Consider the following 17,628-nt stretch of genomic DNA (forward strand, 5'->3'; position numbering starts at 1 on the left):
GGAGGCTGTGCTTCTTCTTGGCGCACCTGCACAGCTGGGCCAGGCTGCTGTGGTGTACTGTTGTTGGCAGGAGCAGGTAGAGACATGAGCTCAGCCACAGCAACAGCTCTTTTTTTGACTTGTTCCACCTTGTCTGGGTCAATGTAGGTTGTGCGGAACCTTGGGTCCATCAGTGAGGACATGTCCAAGAGTTCATCCTTCACAGGGTCGCTGTATTTGTCGTCAAGGTACCACATTGTTTCTTTTTATTGTTTTTGTGAGCTCTGTGTCTTCCTCCTCTGGCTGTAGGAGACTGGTTTTGAACAGATGAGCACCAGTTTGATGTATGAAACGCTGACATAAGACTCCCCGGAGAGTGCGTCGGTAAAGTCTTGGAGTGGTTTCACAGCTTTATTCGTGGACTCCAACACATCAAGATCTTGCCAAGTGGGCACAAGATGATGACTTTTCTTGTCTGAAACCAGGACACGGACTATGGCCTTCTCCTGTTCGAGAAATCTCTCTATCATTTTTTGGCGTGAACCCCATCTGGTCGGGGACTCCGTTACTAGTTGATGAGTGGGTAGACCAAGCTCAGCCTGTACTTCAGTCATGTCTCTTCTTTTTTTCCAGCTGTAAGAAAAGGCAGACACAGCCTTTTTACACACCCCAATGGCACGTTCGATCCGCGGGTCCTTCACACCATTCTCTGTAATATATAAAGAATACATAATCAAAACACATTTTAGTGGAACATGACATAAATTCACAGACTTGTCTTTTTTTCACTTTCTGCATAATATTATTGCACATGCACAATGGGCAGGCACGCACTCATACACAGACACACACATAGGGCATGCATACCATTATGATTATTCATGCCACTTTTGTGGAAATATATATTGGTTTGATATAATGCATTAATTACATCATGCATTAATTAGGCTGTTCAGGTGTCTTTTGCGAATGGGAAAATATATATCACTTGAATGCATAGCCATTAGACTCCTATAGCATTGTGCAATCTGTGTCCAAAGCACTGGAGGTTGGGCCACTCATTGTCTTTCAGAGCTTTGATCATGTTGGTGCCGCTGTCTGTAGTCATACAGATGAGTCCGGTCTTCAGCAAGGTTCCAAGAGCTCAGAGTATCTTTTAGGCCCTGGGCAATTATTTCGCCTTTGTGGTTGTCAGGAAAGTAAGCCGTTTGGAGGCAGACGCTTCGCAGAGTCCAGTCGTCGTTGACGAAGTGCACCGTTAAACTCATATAGGGCTGCATCGTTCGGCTGGACCATAAATCTGTTGTGGCGGAGTAAAACGACACCGTTTCTAGCTCCCTTGCGATCCTTTGGCGTGTACTGTTATACAGCTGAGGCAAGGCAACTTCAGAAAAATATTTGTGGCTTGGTAGCACATACCTGGGGTCCAAAACTTTCAGCATGTGAATAAACCCCGGCTTTCCCACAGTATATATGGGCCCCATTCTTATCATACCGGATACAGTTTGTAAATGTTTGTAAGACTGTAGGTTGTTTTTTTGGCCGATGTGCTTGTGCTGCCGCGGTCTTGTTCATTTCGTAGGGCGCAACATCTCTCCCACTCGGCAGCATGCCTCTGTTTGAGGTGCTGCAGTAAATGGGTCGTACTGCTGCCTTTGCTAGCAACAGACTTCAAACACACTTTGCAGCGGGGTGTTGTTTGTTTTGTGTCTGACGCCGCAAAACCGAACCAATTCCAAATTACGGAGGACACTGTGCCTTTCTTGGGAATGAGTTCTTCCCTGCTCGCTGCCATGTTGTTTGTGTATCTCTAATATGGCAAGCGCGCGGGGGGAGGGCTGAGCCCATTCGGAACTACGGGAGCCCAGAGGGGAGCGTCGGCGGATATTAAAGAGAAAACCGATTTTCATTCAAACAAGTCGATGTAAACTACACATTCGATTTAATCGATAAAATCGATTTATCGCCCAGCCCTAATATAAGCCTATACATCCACAACAATTTCTGAAACCACAGACTATCCTATTATTCGTATGGCCATCACTAATGGTGTAATGTAACGAAGTAATAATACTTCAGATTATTTCATTTTCCACCCAAGTCGAGCCTGGGGTCTGCGATATACAGTAGGCTATATCTTCTGCGATAATATGGTAAGTGTTGTTGTAATGATATGCGATCTGACTTTATCAAGTATATCACCAAATCACACAAACAGAGACAAGAGTGCATGCACGTGATTTATTAGTCTATTCAAACTCAAAATTTAAGGCATTCTAAATTGTAAACGGCAAAAATGCTTCTGTATGCTTTTTATATTTATATAATTTAATAAGTTAAATCAATGATTCAGTGATTCACGCATTAACAGAGTTAAATACTTTGTTTCTGAATGAATCAGTCGTTTGAATGAATCGGTTGAATCTCAATGACTCACTCTTTAACAGTCACTTGCTGTCACCTACTGGCGGTTTTAATTTCACATTTCGACTATTTTTTTTTTGTTTTTTATTATTTTTTTATAACAGTATTCAGCGTTTTATGTTAAAAACAAAACATTAGGCCTATTTATGCATCTGTAACGTCTTTTTAGCAGCATCATATGACCCCTTTAAGACTTTTAAGTAATATTCTAACCGGTGACTTCAACTTCAACTTCATTTTCTGGTATGATATCTGTACTTTTACTTGAGTATGGCTTTCAGGTACTTTATACACCACTGTTTACAATGAAACCACTTACCAGATACAATGATCTTGAGCTCCAGACTTCAGCAAGGCATCTTCCTGTTCACCTTTGCAGGTTGACTCTTTTTGTATGTTTCATTGTTTTTGACTGTTGCATTGTTTGCTTCATTATTCACTAGATTCGGTCCTTTACACTGACCATCGGTGCCACAGTAAGTGCCTGAAACATTTTAAAACATGGTCTGTCTACATAAAACAATACTTTAAAGGGGTCATATGATGCTATTTTAAAGATCATTATTTGGTGTATTTGGTGTAACAGAATATGTTGACATGCTTGGGAACAAAACAAAAATACCCTTTTTTTGGAAAGAGACCAGAATAAAAACTATACTTTAGAAAAGTGATTCTTTATTAGTGTCAATTACTAATTTAAATTCTTACTTTAAAATATCTGGAAGACCATAAAACTACGTAAACTTAGAAATACATGCAGGTATAACTATAGGCCTATACAAACGAACAAACATACAGTACAAACACACAGAGTGAGACCTGAACATTTACCAGCCCTAATAATAATAATAATAAAAAATTTGGACTTTAGATGCAATTAAGTGATTTAGGGACTGCAACGGATGTAAATATGGAGCTGCATACTGGCTTGAAGAAGGGCGAGAGGACAATAGTATTTGATGTATTTAAAATTGTATGTATTATAGGTGGTGTGGGTCTTCTATTGATCTTAAATGATGCTTTATATACTGACAAAAGGCATATATGCTGTCATTCTTGGGTGGCTGCAGATTCTGGTGCTTCTCTGTCAAGACTTTTAGGGTTTCATTCATTGCCCCAAGAATGGCAAGGTCTTGGGCTTGTGCAGGATCAGATGAATATCTTCTTTTACTACACCTTTTTTTCCCTGTAGGCTGGACCTCGTCCTCCTCTTCCTTTTCTTGTTCTTCCTCTTCTTGCTCCTGCTCTTTATCATCACGTCTGTCATCACCTTCACCCTCCTCAAGTGAAGTAGTAGAGTCCTGTAAAATATTGTTTAAAAATGATTAATTCATGATTTATTTACAAATGTATTATTCTCTTTTCCAGTGCCCTACAACAGCAGATGAGTGGAAAAAAGTATCCGAAGGATTCCAAACCACAGCAAAATTTCCCAATTGCTTAGGGGCTTTGGACGGGAAACACATACGGATTAGACCCCCCCCCCCTCACTGCGGAGCACAGTTCTTCAATTATAAACACTTTAATTCGATTGTTATGATGGCTTTGGTTGACAGCAATTATAGATTTCTTTATGTTGATGTAGGGTGTAATGGAAGGGTGTCGGATGGTGGAGTATTCAGAGGGTCAACACTGCAAGAGTCTCTAGAGCAGAGAACTGCAAACATTCCCCAACCCACTCCATTGCCAGGGACAGACATGTCAATGCCCTTTTTTGTTGTGGCAGATGAAGCTTTTCCTCTGAAATCATACTTAATGAAGCCTTTTGCCAGGAGAGGGCTTTCCAGAGAACAGAGAGTCTTCAACTACCGGCTATCCCGTGCCCGCCGTATTGTTGAAAACACCTTCAGCGTCTTTGCGAACAGATTTAGTTTTTTTTTTTAAGCACAATTAATCTTGATCCAAATGTTGTGGAGGTTATTGTTCTTGCATCATGTGCCCTGCACAATTATTAACGCGATGAATGTGGCAATGCTTATCTGTGTGGACTAACTCATCAGGATGGGCAAGAAACCTGGAGGCAAGACCCTCCCCTGCAACAGGCAGCGCTGCCACGGTCCACAAATGCAAGTAGCGAGGCCAAGCAAAACAGGGAAAGGCTGATAGAGTGCCCTATACAATTTCACACATTTACAACCTTGAGGTTCCTTTCACTGTTGCTCGCTGCTACACGACCGTGTCCCATAGTTGTGTCTAATCTTTTAGATTTTTCATGTACATGTTATAAATCAAGGGATTTACAACATTAAAGAAATCCTTTTTCACATTTAAACAGGTTATAATAGTATTATAGTAGGTTGGACACTAGGTGGTGCGTTGGGGTAATTTTCACTATGCAATTGTCTACACAACGCAAGGCTGTCTAATTCTAAACTTTAAAATATACATTTATTTTTATTTATTTTAATTGCACATTTAAATTAAACTGAAGGAAATTATAAATTTACATGCTTAAGGATTATTTCAACCAAACATGAAGTGTGCCTGTGTGGAAAGTGACCCTTCTTGGGTCTTTCACAAAAACGAGTGAGCACCATTTAAAAAAATTTAAATAGGCCCTATATAATATGCACTGTGCTTAGTATTAAAATTATAGCTTCAGATGCATGATATTTGTAGGGCACTATGAAATCCGTTTTATTTTTCCAAAATCTTTTTTTCCAGTTAAAATTTTTCTGGATTCAGTTTTTTTTCTTTCTTTCGTTTTAATTTTTCTTCTGATTACGTAACTCGCGTTACTTGTAATGCGTTACTCCCAACACTGTAAATAACTGTATCTAAATAACTGGCTCATCTTGTCTACATAAACAGAATATTAAAGATGACAAAGGAAGGCCCTGTGCTGCAAGTTTAAATTCACACTGAACAAGCTACAAAACCTCAAAAAACAGTTAACGTTACTTTGTAGCATTTTAGTGCAAGCCCCTTTACCAAACAACTGTGTAACCATTTGCTTGCTAACACACTCCATTGAAACGCAATTGCGACCCACAAGTGTGTAACCATGGTAATATTGTAAGGCAGTTTTATTATAGTAATAATATATTGTCAAATAAATTTCCGTTGTATTTAATTATTGAGGCGAATCATAATATACCAACCTGAAATGCCAAGCGCTGTAGCGATCGATCTGATCGCATTCCCTCTCGCGTTGCGGTTGGTATACTCGGCCACACCCACCGCATAAAGCTCTGGCTTTATTCTCCTCCCAAAGATCCAAAAACTGTTCCTCTTTCTGGTTTGTCCAGAAACCTGCCATTTTTAAAGTTATTTTCCTAAGCGCGCCCAGCACCTACTTGCAGTCTTGCCTCGTTGTCATGGCAACGCTTCGTGGCCAGGTCAGATTACATCAGAGTTTGTTGTCGTTTGTTGGAAAATCATATCACACTGCACAGACATTCCACGACCCAACAAACGCCGATTAAACATGTTCAGTCGGGTTAAAACCAACTCCGACCAACGCCAACAAACTCCAACAGACTAGTCTGTCGGCGTTTGTCGGTGCGGCGTGAATTGGCCTTAAGAGAACAGAGTTTTGTTGTAGGTCACGTACAGCATTAGTAAACATTATATTTCCTCCTGCACATCTTTATATCCGCCGTGTTTGACCATAATCCAGTCGCTTATTTCCATGAAACACTCGGTATTTATTACGTGTAATTTATATATAAAGTGACTTCATAAGGACGAGCGGTGCGCTCAACCCGACATGAGCCAATCACAGCCGTTCTAGTGTCAGAATGGACCAATCACAACCGGGATGGTGCTTATCATTGGATCGTTTACAGGTGGTTCACAGGTAAACCGAGACCAGTAGAACCAGTTGCTCATCTGATAAGATCGCTGTAAACAAAAGCTTACAACTTCTGTCTTAATTATCGGTAAGTCCAGCATTTTCTTCTCATAATATGATGCAGTCATATAAATGTCACAATATTAGATGTGTGCGTGTGTTTGGTAAGTCGAGTTTACTGCGAGGTGTTTACTCGAGGAGTCAATTCATGAATAGTTTATCATTAAATGTATTTATTATACATTCCTGCGAATTCGAATCCATTATGAATCACATCGAAGTCAACTGTTATGTTTTCGGTTCTCCCCTGCTTAGTAGTGAGAGTAGATTAGGCCTATTATTTGTTTAATATTTACATTACATAGTACAGTAAATGAAGTGGGAGAGAGTGGGGGCGGTTATTTGTAAATTTAATGTGACTAGCATCCGCTTTCTGCTATTTTTAGCTATACAAAAGAAGCTGGTTTTGCTCCTTGATATGCAAACTATTGTTTCTTACGGTATTATTTAAATGTATTGTCTTAATTATAAACGCACTGTTTCGTAGCACAAACAGTTTTACAGTTAAAGCACTTTGTTATTCTTCCCGTTATCGCTAACATTCCCAGAAAACAGCTTACTTCCGCTTTAAGAAATAAGGTCGATATCTAGGCAGTCCCACAGGGTTATGTTTGCGGCATTTCTTGTGTTGTTTTGCAGTGAAAATATACCACAGACAACAACCTTCTAGCATTTTTATTACTTTACTGACTTCAAGAACCACATGATGGTTGTGTAATTTATAAAAAGAGAACACTGATAATGGCTTATGTTTTGTGCTCTGTGTTTATGATTTTATATACAGATATGAGTGGTGCAGGCATGCAACTTAACAAAGATTCATATACCTTGAATTGCTGAAGCTTTTATATGGTATCATCATGTTATTGGATGACCTTTCAAGAACTTAAGTGTTGTATTCTTAACCCTATAAAGCAGGGGTGTCAAACTCAGTTCCTGGAGGGCCGCAGCCCTGCGGAGTTTAGTTCCAACCTTGCTCCAACACACAAACCATGTAGTTTTTAAATAAGCCTGAAGGAGCTGATTAGCTGGACCAGGTGTGTTTAATTAGGGTTTGAGCTAAACTCTGCAGGGCTGTGGCCCTCCAGGAATTGAGTTTGACACCCCTCCTATAAAGCCTACTTTATAATTTTTAATACATTAATTTTTTTAATAAAAAGGCTCATAAAAGCCTGATGTATCAAGTATATGACAAAACATAAAAACACATATGCAAGCTTTTCTCTTTGATATTTTGTCTAAAGATAAAAAATAATAACATTTAAAAATATTTGATTCTGTGACTGTTATTTAATTATTTCAGGCTTTGCAGTGTTGATAACAAGTTGAGTTGAAATAGGTTAACTTACATTTTATCTGTATTAAAATGTAAGTTAATTTAACTTAATGTGGCATATTTTCTCTACTTGTTAAGGTCAAACTCGTCAAACATGTTTATAGTAATACAGCGATTCCAGAAATCTGTCTAAATGACATTTCAGTTACCTAGTGTTTAAAACAATTAACACACTGAAAGTGGATCACCATGTGTTAACAAAACCTGTGAAATAACTTTTAAACATGAAATCTCTTTCCCCTTTAAAATTACACTTCAGTTCCTCAGTGTTAAAAAAAAAGTCATGCCACTGATGCATGGAACCTGTACAAACATGCATAAACAACTTTTTAACTGTAAAATCAGCTAACACAGCTCTTAGTAGAAATGTTTAACACAATTCTGAATGTTTGTAAATACAAAAAAAAAAACATAAATCAATTTCTAAATCATTTTTAAAGTTCCCTGTTTTATTGTTGTGATTTTTTTTATGATTATTTTACTTCCTTTTATGTAAAGCACTTTGAATTACCATTGTGTATGAAATGGGCTATATAAATAAACTTGCCTTGCCTTGGGCCATAGCGATCATTCTGAGCGTTCATACTAGACTGAATGGAATAGGGAACACTTATTCACTATTAACTACGACTTTTACCTCAATAAATTCCTAATTTGCTGCTTATTAATAGTTAGTAAGGTAGTTGTTAAATTTAGGTATTGGATAGGATTAGGGATGTGGATAGGATTAAGGATGTAGAATAAGGTCATGTAGAATAAGGCATTAATATGTGCTTAATTGGTACTAATAAATGGCTAATATTCTAGTAATATGCATGCTAATAAGCAACTAGTTAAGAGACTGTAAAATAAAGTGTTAACCTGAACGAATTGCCACGTCATATTTACATTAGAGGCTTCTGTTGATGTTTTAAAATAAAGCTTTGAATGTCTGTCGTCACATTTTGTGAAGTCATCACCCTAAAAAATACGATCCTTTTTGTAATATAGCCTATAATTGTGTAAGAGCTACTAGACCTTTCCCAACTTAATAACAGCAGTTGTCGAATTGGAGGTGTCCACCCGGCTTTTTTTACGAATGGAAATTTTAGCTTAGCAATAGAATATATAAACAATTTGAACAAAAGTCTTTTGTAGTTTGTAATTTTAATAAAATAACAATGTTAGTATGAAATATACACACATTTAAGAAAAGTCAAGGAATTATAGTTATGTGGGTTTTATTTCTGCAAAGTTACTACATTGCAAAATTTAAAAACGGTCAAAATGACTGCCTTGGTAGTTCTAGTGTTAAAGGTGAAAATTTACTTGAAACAAATGCATGTAAAGTGTATTTACTTACCAAATTTGTTGATTGAGAAAATTTCCAAACTTTGTAAAGCTCACCAAGATGGCTGGCGAACATCTTCTGTCTACAACGGTCTTCATGAGTTCTCGCGAGAAGTGATTTTGAGAATGTGACATTGCTATTGAATTGATTCAACACATTTTTTAAGTTGAAGGTGCGAACACTCTAGTTCAGTCAACTTACTGAACAAACTAGTTGATTCAATTAACAAATTCAGAAAAGTTGTCAACTTAAAAATATTTTACTGTGTTTGTTATTCTGTTTAGTTTAATTATTTAACATACTTCAGTTTCACAAAAAAATGTGCAGCATTTTGTCCAAGCAATAATAAAAAGACAACTTTTAATTTATAATTTGTAACATGTCAGTATCGTGAATCGTATCGCATCATGAGCTGAGTGAATCGTTACATTCCTACAAAACATGTAAATACTGTTTTGTTCCATAAGCGCCACCTACTGTCCGAAAGTGAATTTACATTTTTATTCAGCATCTCCTTCACTCATTTTGTCTAGCTCCTCGTCCAGCCTCTTTTACTTAGCATACAGGCAGTGTTGATAAATGGAACCGGTTATTGGAAACGATGTCGTAACACGTGTCTAGGCTCAAAATCTGCGGGAAATGTGTGGCCCATTTTCAAAAAATCGCGAGCTCCTCTGAATATTATGGAACTTGCTTGATGTAGCTATTTGATACATTAATTATATACGTATATGTTTAACAATTTATTAAAGAAAGATATTACACTACATCTGACTACCTTCATAAAAAATCTTTGCATTATGTTTGAGTGTTGTTGTTGTTTTAACTAAAATGGTATACATAAATGGATTTCATTTATTTGGTAATAAGTGTATCTATAATGGCAGCCAGGTCACTTTTGTACATGTCTTCGGAAAAGAGCATCTGCTAAATACCTTAAATGTAAATTAGATATATAAATTTAAACATGAATTGTGCGTTATATACGATTAAAATCTATTTCATAATCACATTGTTTACATGTTTTGATTTACTATGGTTTCGTACAGGTCAGTTTGAGATTCAGATACCAGAATGTCCAGCACAGTCATACCCATGAACTCTTCAACGCTCATCATCCAGTTTCAACCACCAACACAAACAACCCCTGTTACGACGGTGACAAATGCTCCTGTGCCTGTTTATGTACAACAGGCGGCGGGAGTTTCACCTCTTCATGGACTTCAGGCGTTTCTGAAAGGCCAACCGAAAGCCCTTGGGGTGAGAAAAGTCTCATGATCCCAGATAATTGGTTTTTATTTTTGCATGTCAGTGTGAGGTGAGAAAAGTATTTGAATAGATTTTAAATGAGTAGTCCACACACTAACAAAGCATAATTTTTATTGAAGAATGTGACTTGCTGCCTTTGTGACAGTGCAGGAAAGACACCAGTATAAAATCAGGTTTATCGTTTACAGAGTAAAATAGTAAACTTTACAGTGTATCAGTCACAGAGAAGAATGTTTTAGGAAATACAATGCAAATACAATGACATTCATACAAATTAGTTCCACACTTGCAGAATATATATATATGTATATGTATATATATATATATATATATATATAGGATATTTTTCTTGTACAATCATAAGTCCATAACCACAGCTGCCATGAATTGATATTGTATATTTTAAATTGTTCCCCTTTATGAAAGAATCTTGTCGCACTCGGACTGTACATTCTCACACTTTCTGTGTTCTTTTTGTCCCTCACAGACGGTTCAGATAATGATCGGTGTGCTGACTTTCCTGTTTGGCATTGTGTCTACAGTTTATGCACAGTCCATCTTTGTTATTACTGGTCTTCCTTACTGGGGATCTCTCATCGTAAGAAACTATTATACAATTAAGTGTTCTGTCTTTTATGATACAAGCTACATATTCCAACGCAAGCCTTAATTTTTGCTTTTTTCTCTTTTCAGTACATTACAGCAGGCGCACTCTGCATTTCTGCAGAAAATAAAATTAATTCACCTTCCAGTTTGTGTTTGGTATGTATACAGCATTACTTTTAAGGGTCTAAGCCAACGGTTCTCAATTCCAGTCCTGGTGACCCACCGCTCTGCATATTTTGCATGTATCTCTTATTTAACACACCTGATTCAGATAATTAACTCATTAGAAGAGAGCTCCCTGTGTTCCCATTGTCAGGGTCCCTGAGAATGGGAAATCCGTTTAAGTTTACTTTACTTTGGAACATTCATTCACGGATTTGCACTACGCCACGTCCTGCAGCGTCTTCACACATAGACAAAACTTACTAGAGAAGTGTGAAGTGTGACACAATATACCTTCGTAAATGAATGCAATTTAAATTCACGCCTCGCACACTTTAATGTACTTTAAATGGAACAGAGACGTTCCCTTTGAACTGGAATCATGGTGGAATGTCCTGTGATGTCCACTACGAAGGGCACTTACGGTCGAATAGAACAAACGTCTGAAGTGATATGAGATACATACAAAATGTGCAGAGTGGTGGTGAGCGAGCCGAGGACTGGAATTGAGAACCACCATAATGGTTTGGTAACCATAATTCATAGAGACCCTAAACTTGTCAGGAAGGTCCCAAACATCTGCATCTATCCAACACTAGGTGGCGCAATAATAATATGATTTGATTAATTAAAGCATTGTGATGATATAAGTGAATTAAGCAGTCGGCAACCCTCTTTATTCACAAATTGATCTTTATGTCCTGAACGCAATAACAAAACGTAATGAAACTTGATATACATAGACCAGGGGTGGCGAACGTCGGTCCTGGAGAGCCGCATCCCTGCAGAGTTTTGCTTTATCAAGATATTTTGAGAGTTCACACTAAATTGCATCAAAGTTGCACCTATAGGAGACGCTACAACTCAACACTGTAACTGTAGGATCAGTAAAGTTGAAAATTATTATGAATCTTCTGTGGTGGATGTCATAACATAATATGACATGTCTACATAAAAAGACTACTAGCCAATCAAATTTCAAGAACTAATAACGTCAAATCTGAGTGCCTGGGGAAAATTTTGAGTGGATGATGGTGTAAGATGTGTTTTGTGTAGCTCCTCTGATTTTTCACTCAATTTTCATTAAAACGAGACATCGACGATACCAGCATTTCCCGCGAGCATTTTGAGCGCTGTTGAGCGGATTCTTAAACACCTCTGATTGGCCATTGTGTTCCTCCTATCAGAGGATCCAATTATGAGCAGATATATTAGGTGTTACGGGGCAAACAAGACAAGAGGCGTGCGGATCCATGTGCAAAGCTTTATTCTGAAACAGTCAAAACAGGCAAGGGTCGGACAATGGCAACCAGGTATATAGAGGGCAAGACTGAAGAGTAATCCGAAACACAAGCGATGGTCCAGGCGAGGAATAAACTCGATCGAACGGAAGTCCATGGACAGGATTCGTGACATTAGGGATCCGCTGATAGATGCGGAATTGTGATTTTTTTTTAAATGTGAATTTTGCTTAAAACATTAAAATTATCTGCCAGTGGGGTAAGAAAAATTATCTTGTTTTAATCTTGGATTATTTTTCTTACCCCACTGCCAGATAATTTTAATTGTTGTAAGCAAAATTCACATAAAAAAAATAAAATCACAAAATTCTGCATCTATCAGCGGAAATTTTCCCCCCCAAGGAAACAAGACTAAATATCATTTTGCTTATCTAGTAAATGCATCTCGATTTAAGAATCTTTTTGATATTTTGCAGTTTGTGTAGTGCGAGAGTCAATGTAATGGAAGGGTGACCTCTGGTGTCGATCGAACGGAAGTCCATGGACAGGATTCGTGACATTAGGGATCCGCTGATAGATGCGGAATTGTGATTTTTTTTAAAATGTGAATTTTGCTTAAAACATTAAAATTATCTGCCAGTGGGGTAAGAAAAATTATCTTGTTTTAATCTTGGATTATTTTTCTTACCCCACTGCCAGATAATTTTAATTGTTGTAAGCAAAATTCACATAAAAAAAATAAAATCACAAAATTCTGCATCTATCAGCGGAAATTTTCCCCCCCAAGGAAACAAGACTAAATATCATTTTGCTTATCTAGTAAATGCATCTCGATTTAAGAATCTTTTTGATATTTTGACTAGAAACAAGACAAAAATACTAAGTAAAATAAGCCTTTTTTGCAGTGTAACCTTTAATGGTCGTCCCATCCAAATCTTTTCAGCATCACATACTCTGAATGGGGGCTTGGCACAGGATCTAGATATTATGTTGTTGGATGCAGAAAAGGCATTCGATCTAACTATTTACAGTAAAAAATTATACAGTATATATAGTATATACATATAGTAGTCAACATTTGAAGTGGATCAAAACCTTTCATCAAAGTTGTCCTAAAACCTAAAATCAAAATGCGTTTTTGTCTTGGGACAAATTTGATGAACTTTTTTGTGCTGTTTGAGGCTATATTTGTATTTATTAATTTATGTCAATTGGTGTATTTTTATCATTTACATTTAGTCATTTAGCAGACGCTTTTATCCAAAGCGACTTACAAATGAGGACAATAAAAGCAGTCAAAACTAACAAAAGAGCAACAATATATAAGTGCAAATGACAAGTCTCGGTTAGCCTAATGCAGTACACGTAGCAAGGTGTATATATATATATATATATATATATATTATACACACACACATATTCACACACACACACACACACACAAAGAAAAACAAGTAGATAGAATAAAAAAAATAGAAAGCTAGTGTTATCACTTATATATTTTTCCATCTAAGTACGTGGCATGTTAACACAACGTTTTAAAGTTCTTGCTAATTTCTTAATCTTTTTTTCTGTCTACAGGTGAAAGCTTCACTTGGAATGAACATTTTCAGTACTTTAACCGCAGGCATCGCCATTATTTTCACTTCACTGGATTTGGCTTTAGGACCAATGAACTCTTACTGCAGCGGTTATGACTGTTATTATTTAGAGACAAAGTATAAGGTATGTCATCAACTTTTATATTCACATTTAATATCAAATTGTGTCTAAACGGAAATGAAACTTTTATTTCGTAATTACAGTAAGATCACTGTGTGGTCAGTACACAAGCCTTAATCTGCACTCATCTGTTCACTCTTATCTGGTATTTCAGAAGTAGTTTATAGATCATTTACAATGCAAGAAGTCATTGGCATTATACGTTTATTGTAAACTCAGTCCAGTTTGACCTATAAGGGTCAGATTTACTAGCAGCTTGTGACAGTGCAAACCATCTTTTGCCGTTAAAAACTACTGTCAGGGTTTACTAAAGACATGCAGCGAAACATCAGTGAAAAGGACACAGTTATATTTGTGGCTTACCTTTATTATATTTGCATTTGTAGGATTTTCCTTTTTATTTGCATTGGATTGCATGGGTCATTATGGAAATGAGATGTTGTGCCTGTGTTCTTTAATTTGCCCTGTTTTGAAAATCTGGCCCTAAATGTGTTATATTACTATATGAACCTCAAGGATAGTAGATTCTTGACTGCTGAGCATTCAGTGTACCAGTGTGAGTAGTAATTATCATTTATTTTGTTACAATTATTTGTGCTAATGTTGAATTTTCTCTCAGACTCTCTTCAGGGGAATCAGTGGTGTATTGTTGGTATTCACCTTGCTTGAGTTTATCATCTCCATCTGTCTGTCAGCATTTGCCTGTAGAGCTAGCCCCTGCTGTTGTCCTTCTCAGGTGAGTAATGAGGCAATTCAGGAGTTCTCAAATGTTTTGTGTGTCAACTGAACCCCCTGAGATGGAGTTTGTGAGAAACAGCATTTACTGTGAATTTAGTAGCCCTAAAAACGTATAGCATTAAATGTAAATCAGCTTTCATGCGACATAGTTTTACATGCATAGATGTATCCCATTAACACAAACTCATGATTCAAACGAAACTTTCCAAAGCACTTGACACATTCCCATGTTCCCAATCATTTTGTCTAGCTTCACTTTGAAATAAAGATTACATACATTTCTAAATGAGCAATTTTGAGTGTTAGTATATACATTTACTTATTCTTTTTAAATACTTAAAATACAAATCATGGTTATTATATTTTTTATGTATAAAACCATTAAATAATTTATGTCCCTCAAACTTACTGGTGATGTTTGCCCTTTTTAAATCTTAAAGGGGTCATATGATGCGATTTCAAGTTTTCCTTTCTCTTTGGAGTGTATCAACAGTAGAATCAGCATCCTAGTTCCACCCCTGTTCATTTTATCCATATCCACTGGGATGCCAGCTCTGTCTTTTTAGTGTTATTTGCTACCAGCCGTCTCCTTGCAGTGTTGCCAACCAGCTGTCTCTTGACTGTCAATCCCAAGCAGGCCAAGGGTCCTCCAAAGTGACTTGCCAGTAAAACATGCAGCCAACCTCTACCGGCAGACTCCTTCATCATTCCTGTTGTTATTATTTAATAGTCTAAAACTTAACATGTACACCCTGTTGTGTCAGTTCATACTGGACATGTTAATCTTCTTCTAGCATGTTGTTCTATACCCCATCTATGTCATATAACAGGGTGGATAAATTTCCTAGGCCACATGTGAAATATTTGCTCAGGGTTCTTAGGTTATACTTGAACTTAAGGCCTGAGTTCAACCTTTGTGTTTTCTGATAGATACACATTTTCTCCTCCTGATAGAACTAAAAAATAAATCCAACAAACCTGCTCATTTCAAAATAATCCACCTCGCACCTCATACTAGAACCACAAAACGAGTTTAAGGATTCATTTGCTTTAATTCAATTTCTGATTTTACTGTATGGTCACAAATGTAAATCTGTAATACTGATGCATTTCTGGCATCTCACAGTAAGACGACATAAAACATTACATACACATTTTTTTCCCAAAGGTGCAGTTTGTCCCTCAAGTTCTACCTCCACAGCCCTCTGATTTCAGGCCCATTAATTTCCATGGTCTTAACAGCTCAGTGGTAAGAGAAACTTGTAAACCCAATTTAGATGGACTTTGAGTAAAATTAAAAAATATATATATATATATTATTTGAATTTAGTATTGAGTGTCCATGTACTGGAAATATGCAAGGCAAACTCGGTAATGGGTGCAATAATTGTTACATAATATTATCAATAAAAAAGTAATCATTAAGCTGATCATATAGTGTTTTTTTTCTTGTAGATACCTGTGGTCAGCAGCTCTTCCATTCATCACCAGCCTGCAGATGCTCCTCCACAATACAGTGAATTCAAATAAATATGTTCCCTTATGAAACAAAAATATATGGGAATATTTAAGAAAATATAATGCAATACATTAAATAATACATCTCCATATATGGGAAACTAGTGCTTATATTTTTCAATATACTGCAATATATTCATGAAACATGTATGGCTACATATATACTATGCATATTATATACTGATGCATATTTAAAAAATATACATTTTTACATGTAATAGCTTTACTGAAACATAATCATAAACTACTATCACTTTATTGTTTGCATATTTACACATTTCATATATATAAGAAAAGTGTGAACTGGAAAAAATGTTGGACTATTGGATGTCTTTAAATCATGGTGGGTGGAAAATGAAAACTGATATTTATAACTTTATCTCACAGTATACATTTACATTTTTCACATGTATATCTATACATTATGAAGAATTTTATTGAATACATACATAGAATGCAGCCATCCCTTATGTAAACATTAAACAATTTAATACACTGATAGTTAATATTTAAGAAAATATATTTTCTTTGCAATGGGTTTTCCCACTGTCCATTATCTCTAATATCCTCTCATTAGAAAAGAGAACATGAACGCAAATAAAGAAATCACTTGTTCAGATAATAATTGCAGTTTTCACATAAGTCACAAACGATATCTATTCAAAACTAGAAACTGTTTCATGATTTTCTTCCTTTAGTTATGTCAAGAATGCTGCAATAAATGATTCATAATTTATTGATTCTCCCTAATTCTTTTTTTTTTAAAGAAATTTTCCTTTTTAAAAATCTGAAACTGTGATGATAATCCAGTGTGGGCTCTGGTTTGCTACACTTCATGCTCTGCCTTGCCCCTTTCAACTCATATGGCCCGAACTGTGGTCAATATGACACATCATGAGGTGTAACAATAAACACATTCTTCTCCTTCACCAGTATCAGCTCAATTTGTCCGAATTCAGTGGACTCGCCTTGGCTCTCACAAAGAAGGAACCCCTTTTTGTAGAGAGTCCCTTTCCAATGTACCTCAGTAGATTACAAAATATTGGGTTCTTTGGCCATGGTTGATCCCACAGCAGAGTTCAACGTGGAAAGGAGTGGAGTTCTTTAGCACCAATGGTGGTGCAAAAAAGGAACCTGAATGTAGGTATGCTTGCAGTAGCTGGTGGCTCCTGGCAAGTATTTGGCCTACATTTTTTAAATGTTGTATCTTGCAGACACATCTTTTGAAATATGAACGCTTTCGAAGCGTATTGTCCAAAGCCGCATTAGTGGACCAAGTTTCAATATCAATGCAGGGAAGTGAGTTAGATAATGATGCTTGGGTCACGGATGGTCATGGATCCGAACATTGAGCAAAGCAATTTGAGGTACTGATATTCTAGGGCAGGGCTGCCCAAACTCGGTCCTGGAGGGCCGGTGTCCTGCAGAGTTTAGCTCCAACCCCAATTCA

The 17,628-nt window shown here is 36.8% G+C and overlaps 1 protein-coding gene across 1 annotated transcript; it reads left to right on the forward strand.

Moving 5' to 3' along the window:
• The first annotated feature begins 6,194 nt into the window (after positions 1-6,194).
• Positions 6,195-16,196, forward strand: LOC107718324 (membrane-spanning 4-domains subfamily A member 5-like). The gene is made up of 8 exons (XM_016525351.1): positions 6,195-6,284; positions 9,972-10,182; positions 10,679-10,789; positions 10,885-10,953; positions 13,782-13,925; positions 14,542-14,658; positions 15,829-15,909; positions 16,116-16,196. The coding sequence occupies exons 2-8, from the start codon at positions 9,997-9,999 to the stop codon at positions 16,188-16,190; spliced, it is 783 nt and encodes a 260-aa protein (XP_016380837.1). The 5' UTR covers positions 6,195-6,284; positions 9,972-9,996; the 3' UTR covers positions 16,191-16,196.
• The last annotated feature ends 1,432 nt before the right edge of the window (positions 16,197-17,628 follow it).

Source organism: Sinocyclocheilus rhinocerous, unplaced genomic scaffold, assembly GCF_001515625.1.
Source record: "Sinocyclocheilus rhinocerous isolate Xijiao unplaced genomic scaffold, SAMN03320098_v1.1 scaffold4168, whole genome shotgun sequence".
Taxonomy (NCBI): domain Eukaryota; kingdom Metazoa; phylum Chordata; class Actinopteri; order Cypriniformes; family Cyprinidae; genus Sinocyclocheilus; species Sinocyclocheilus rhinocerous.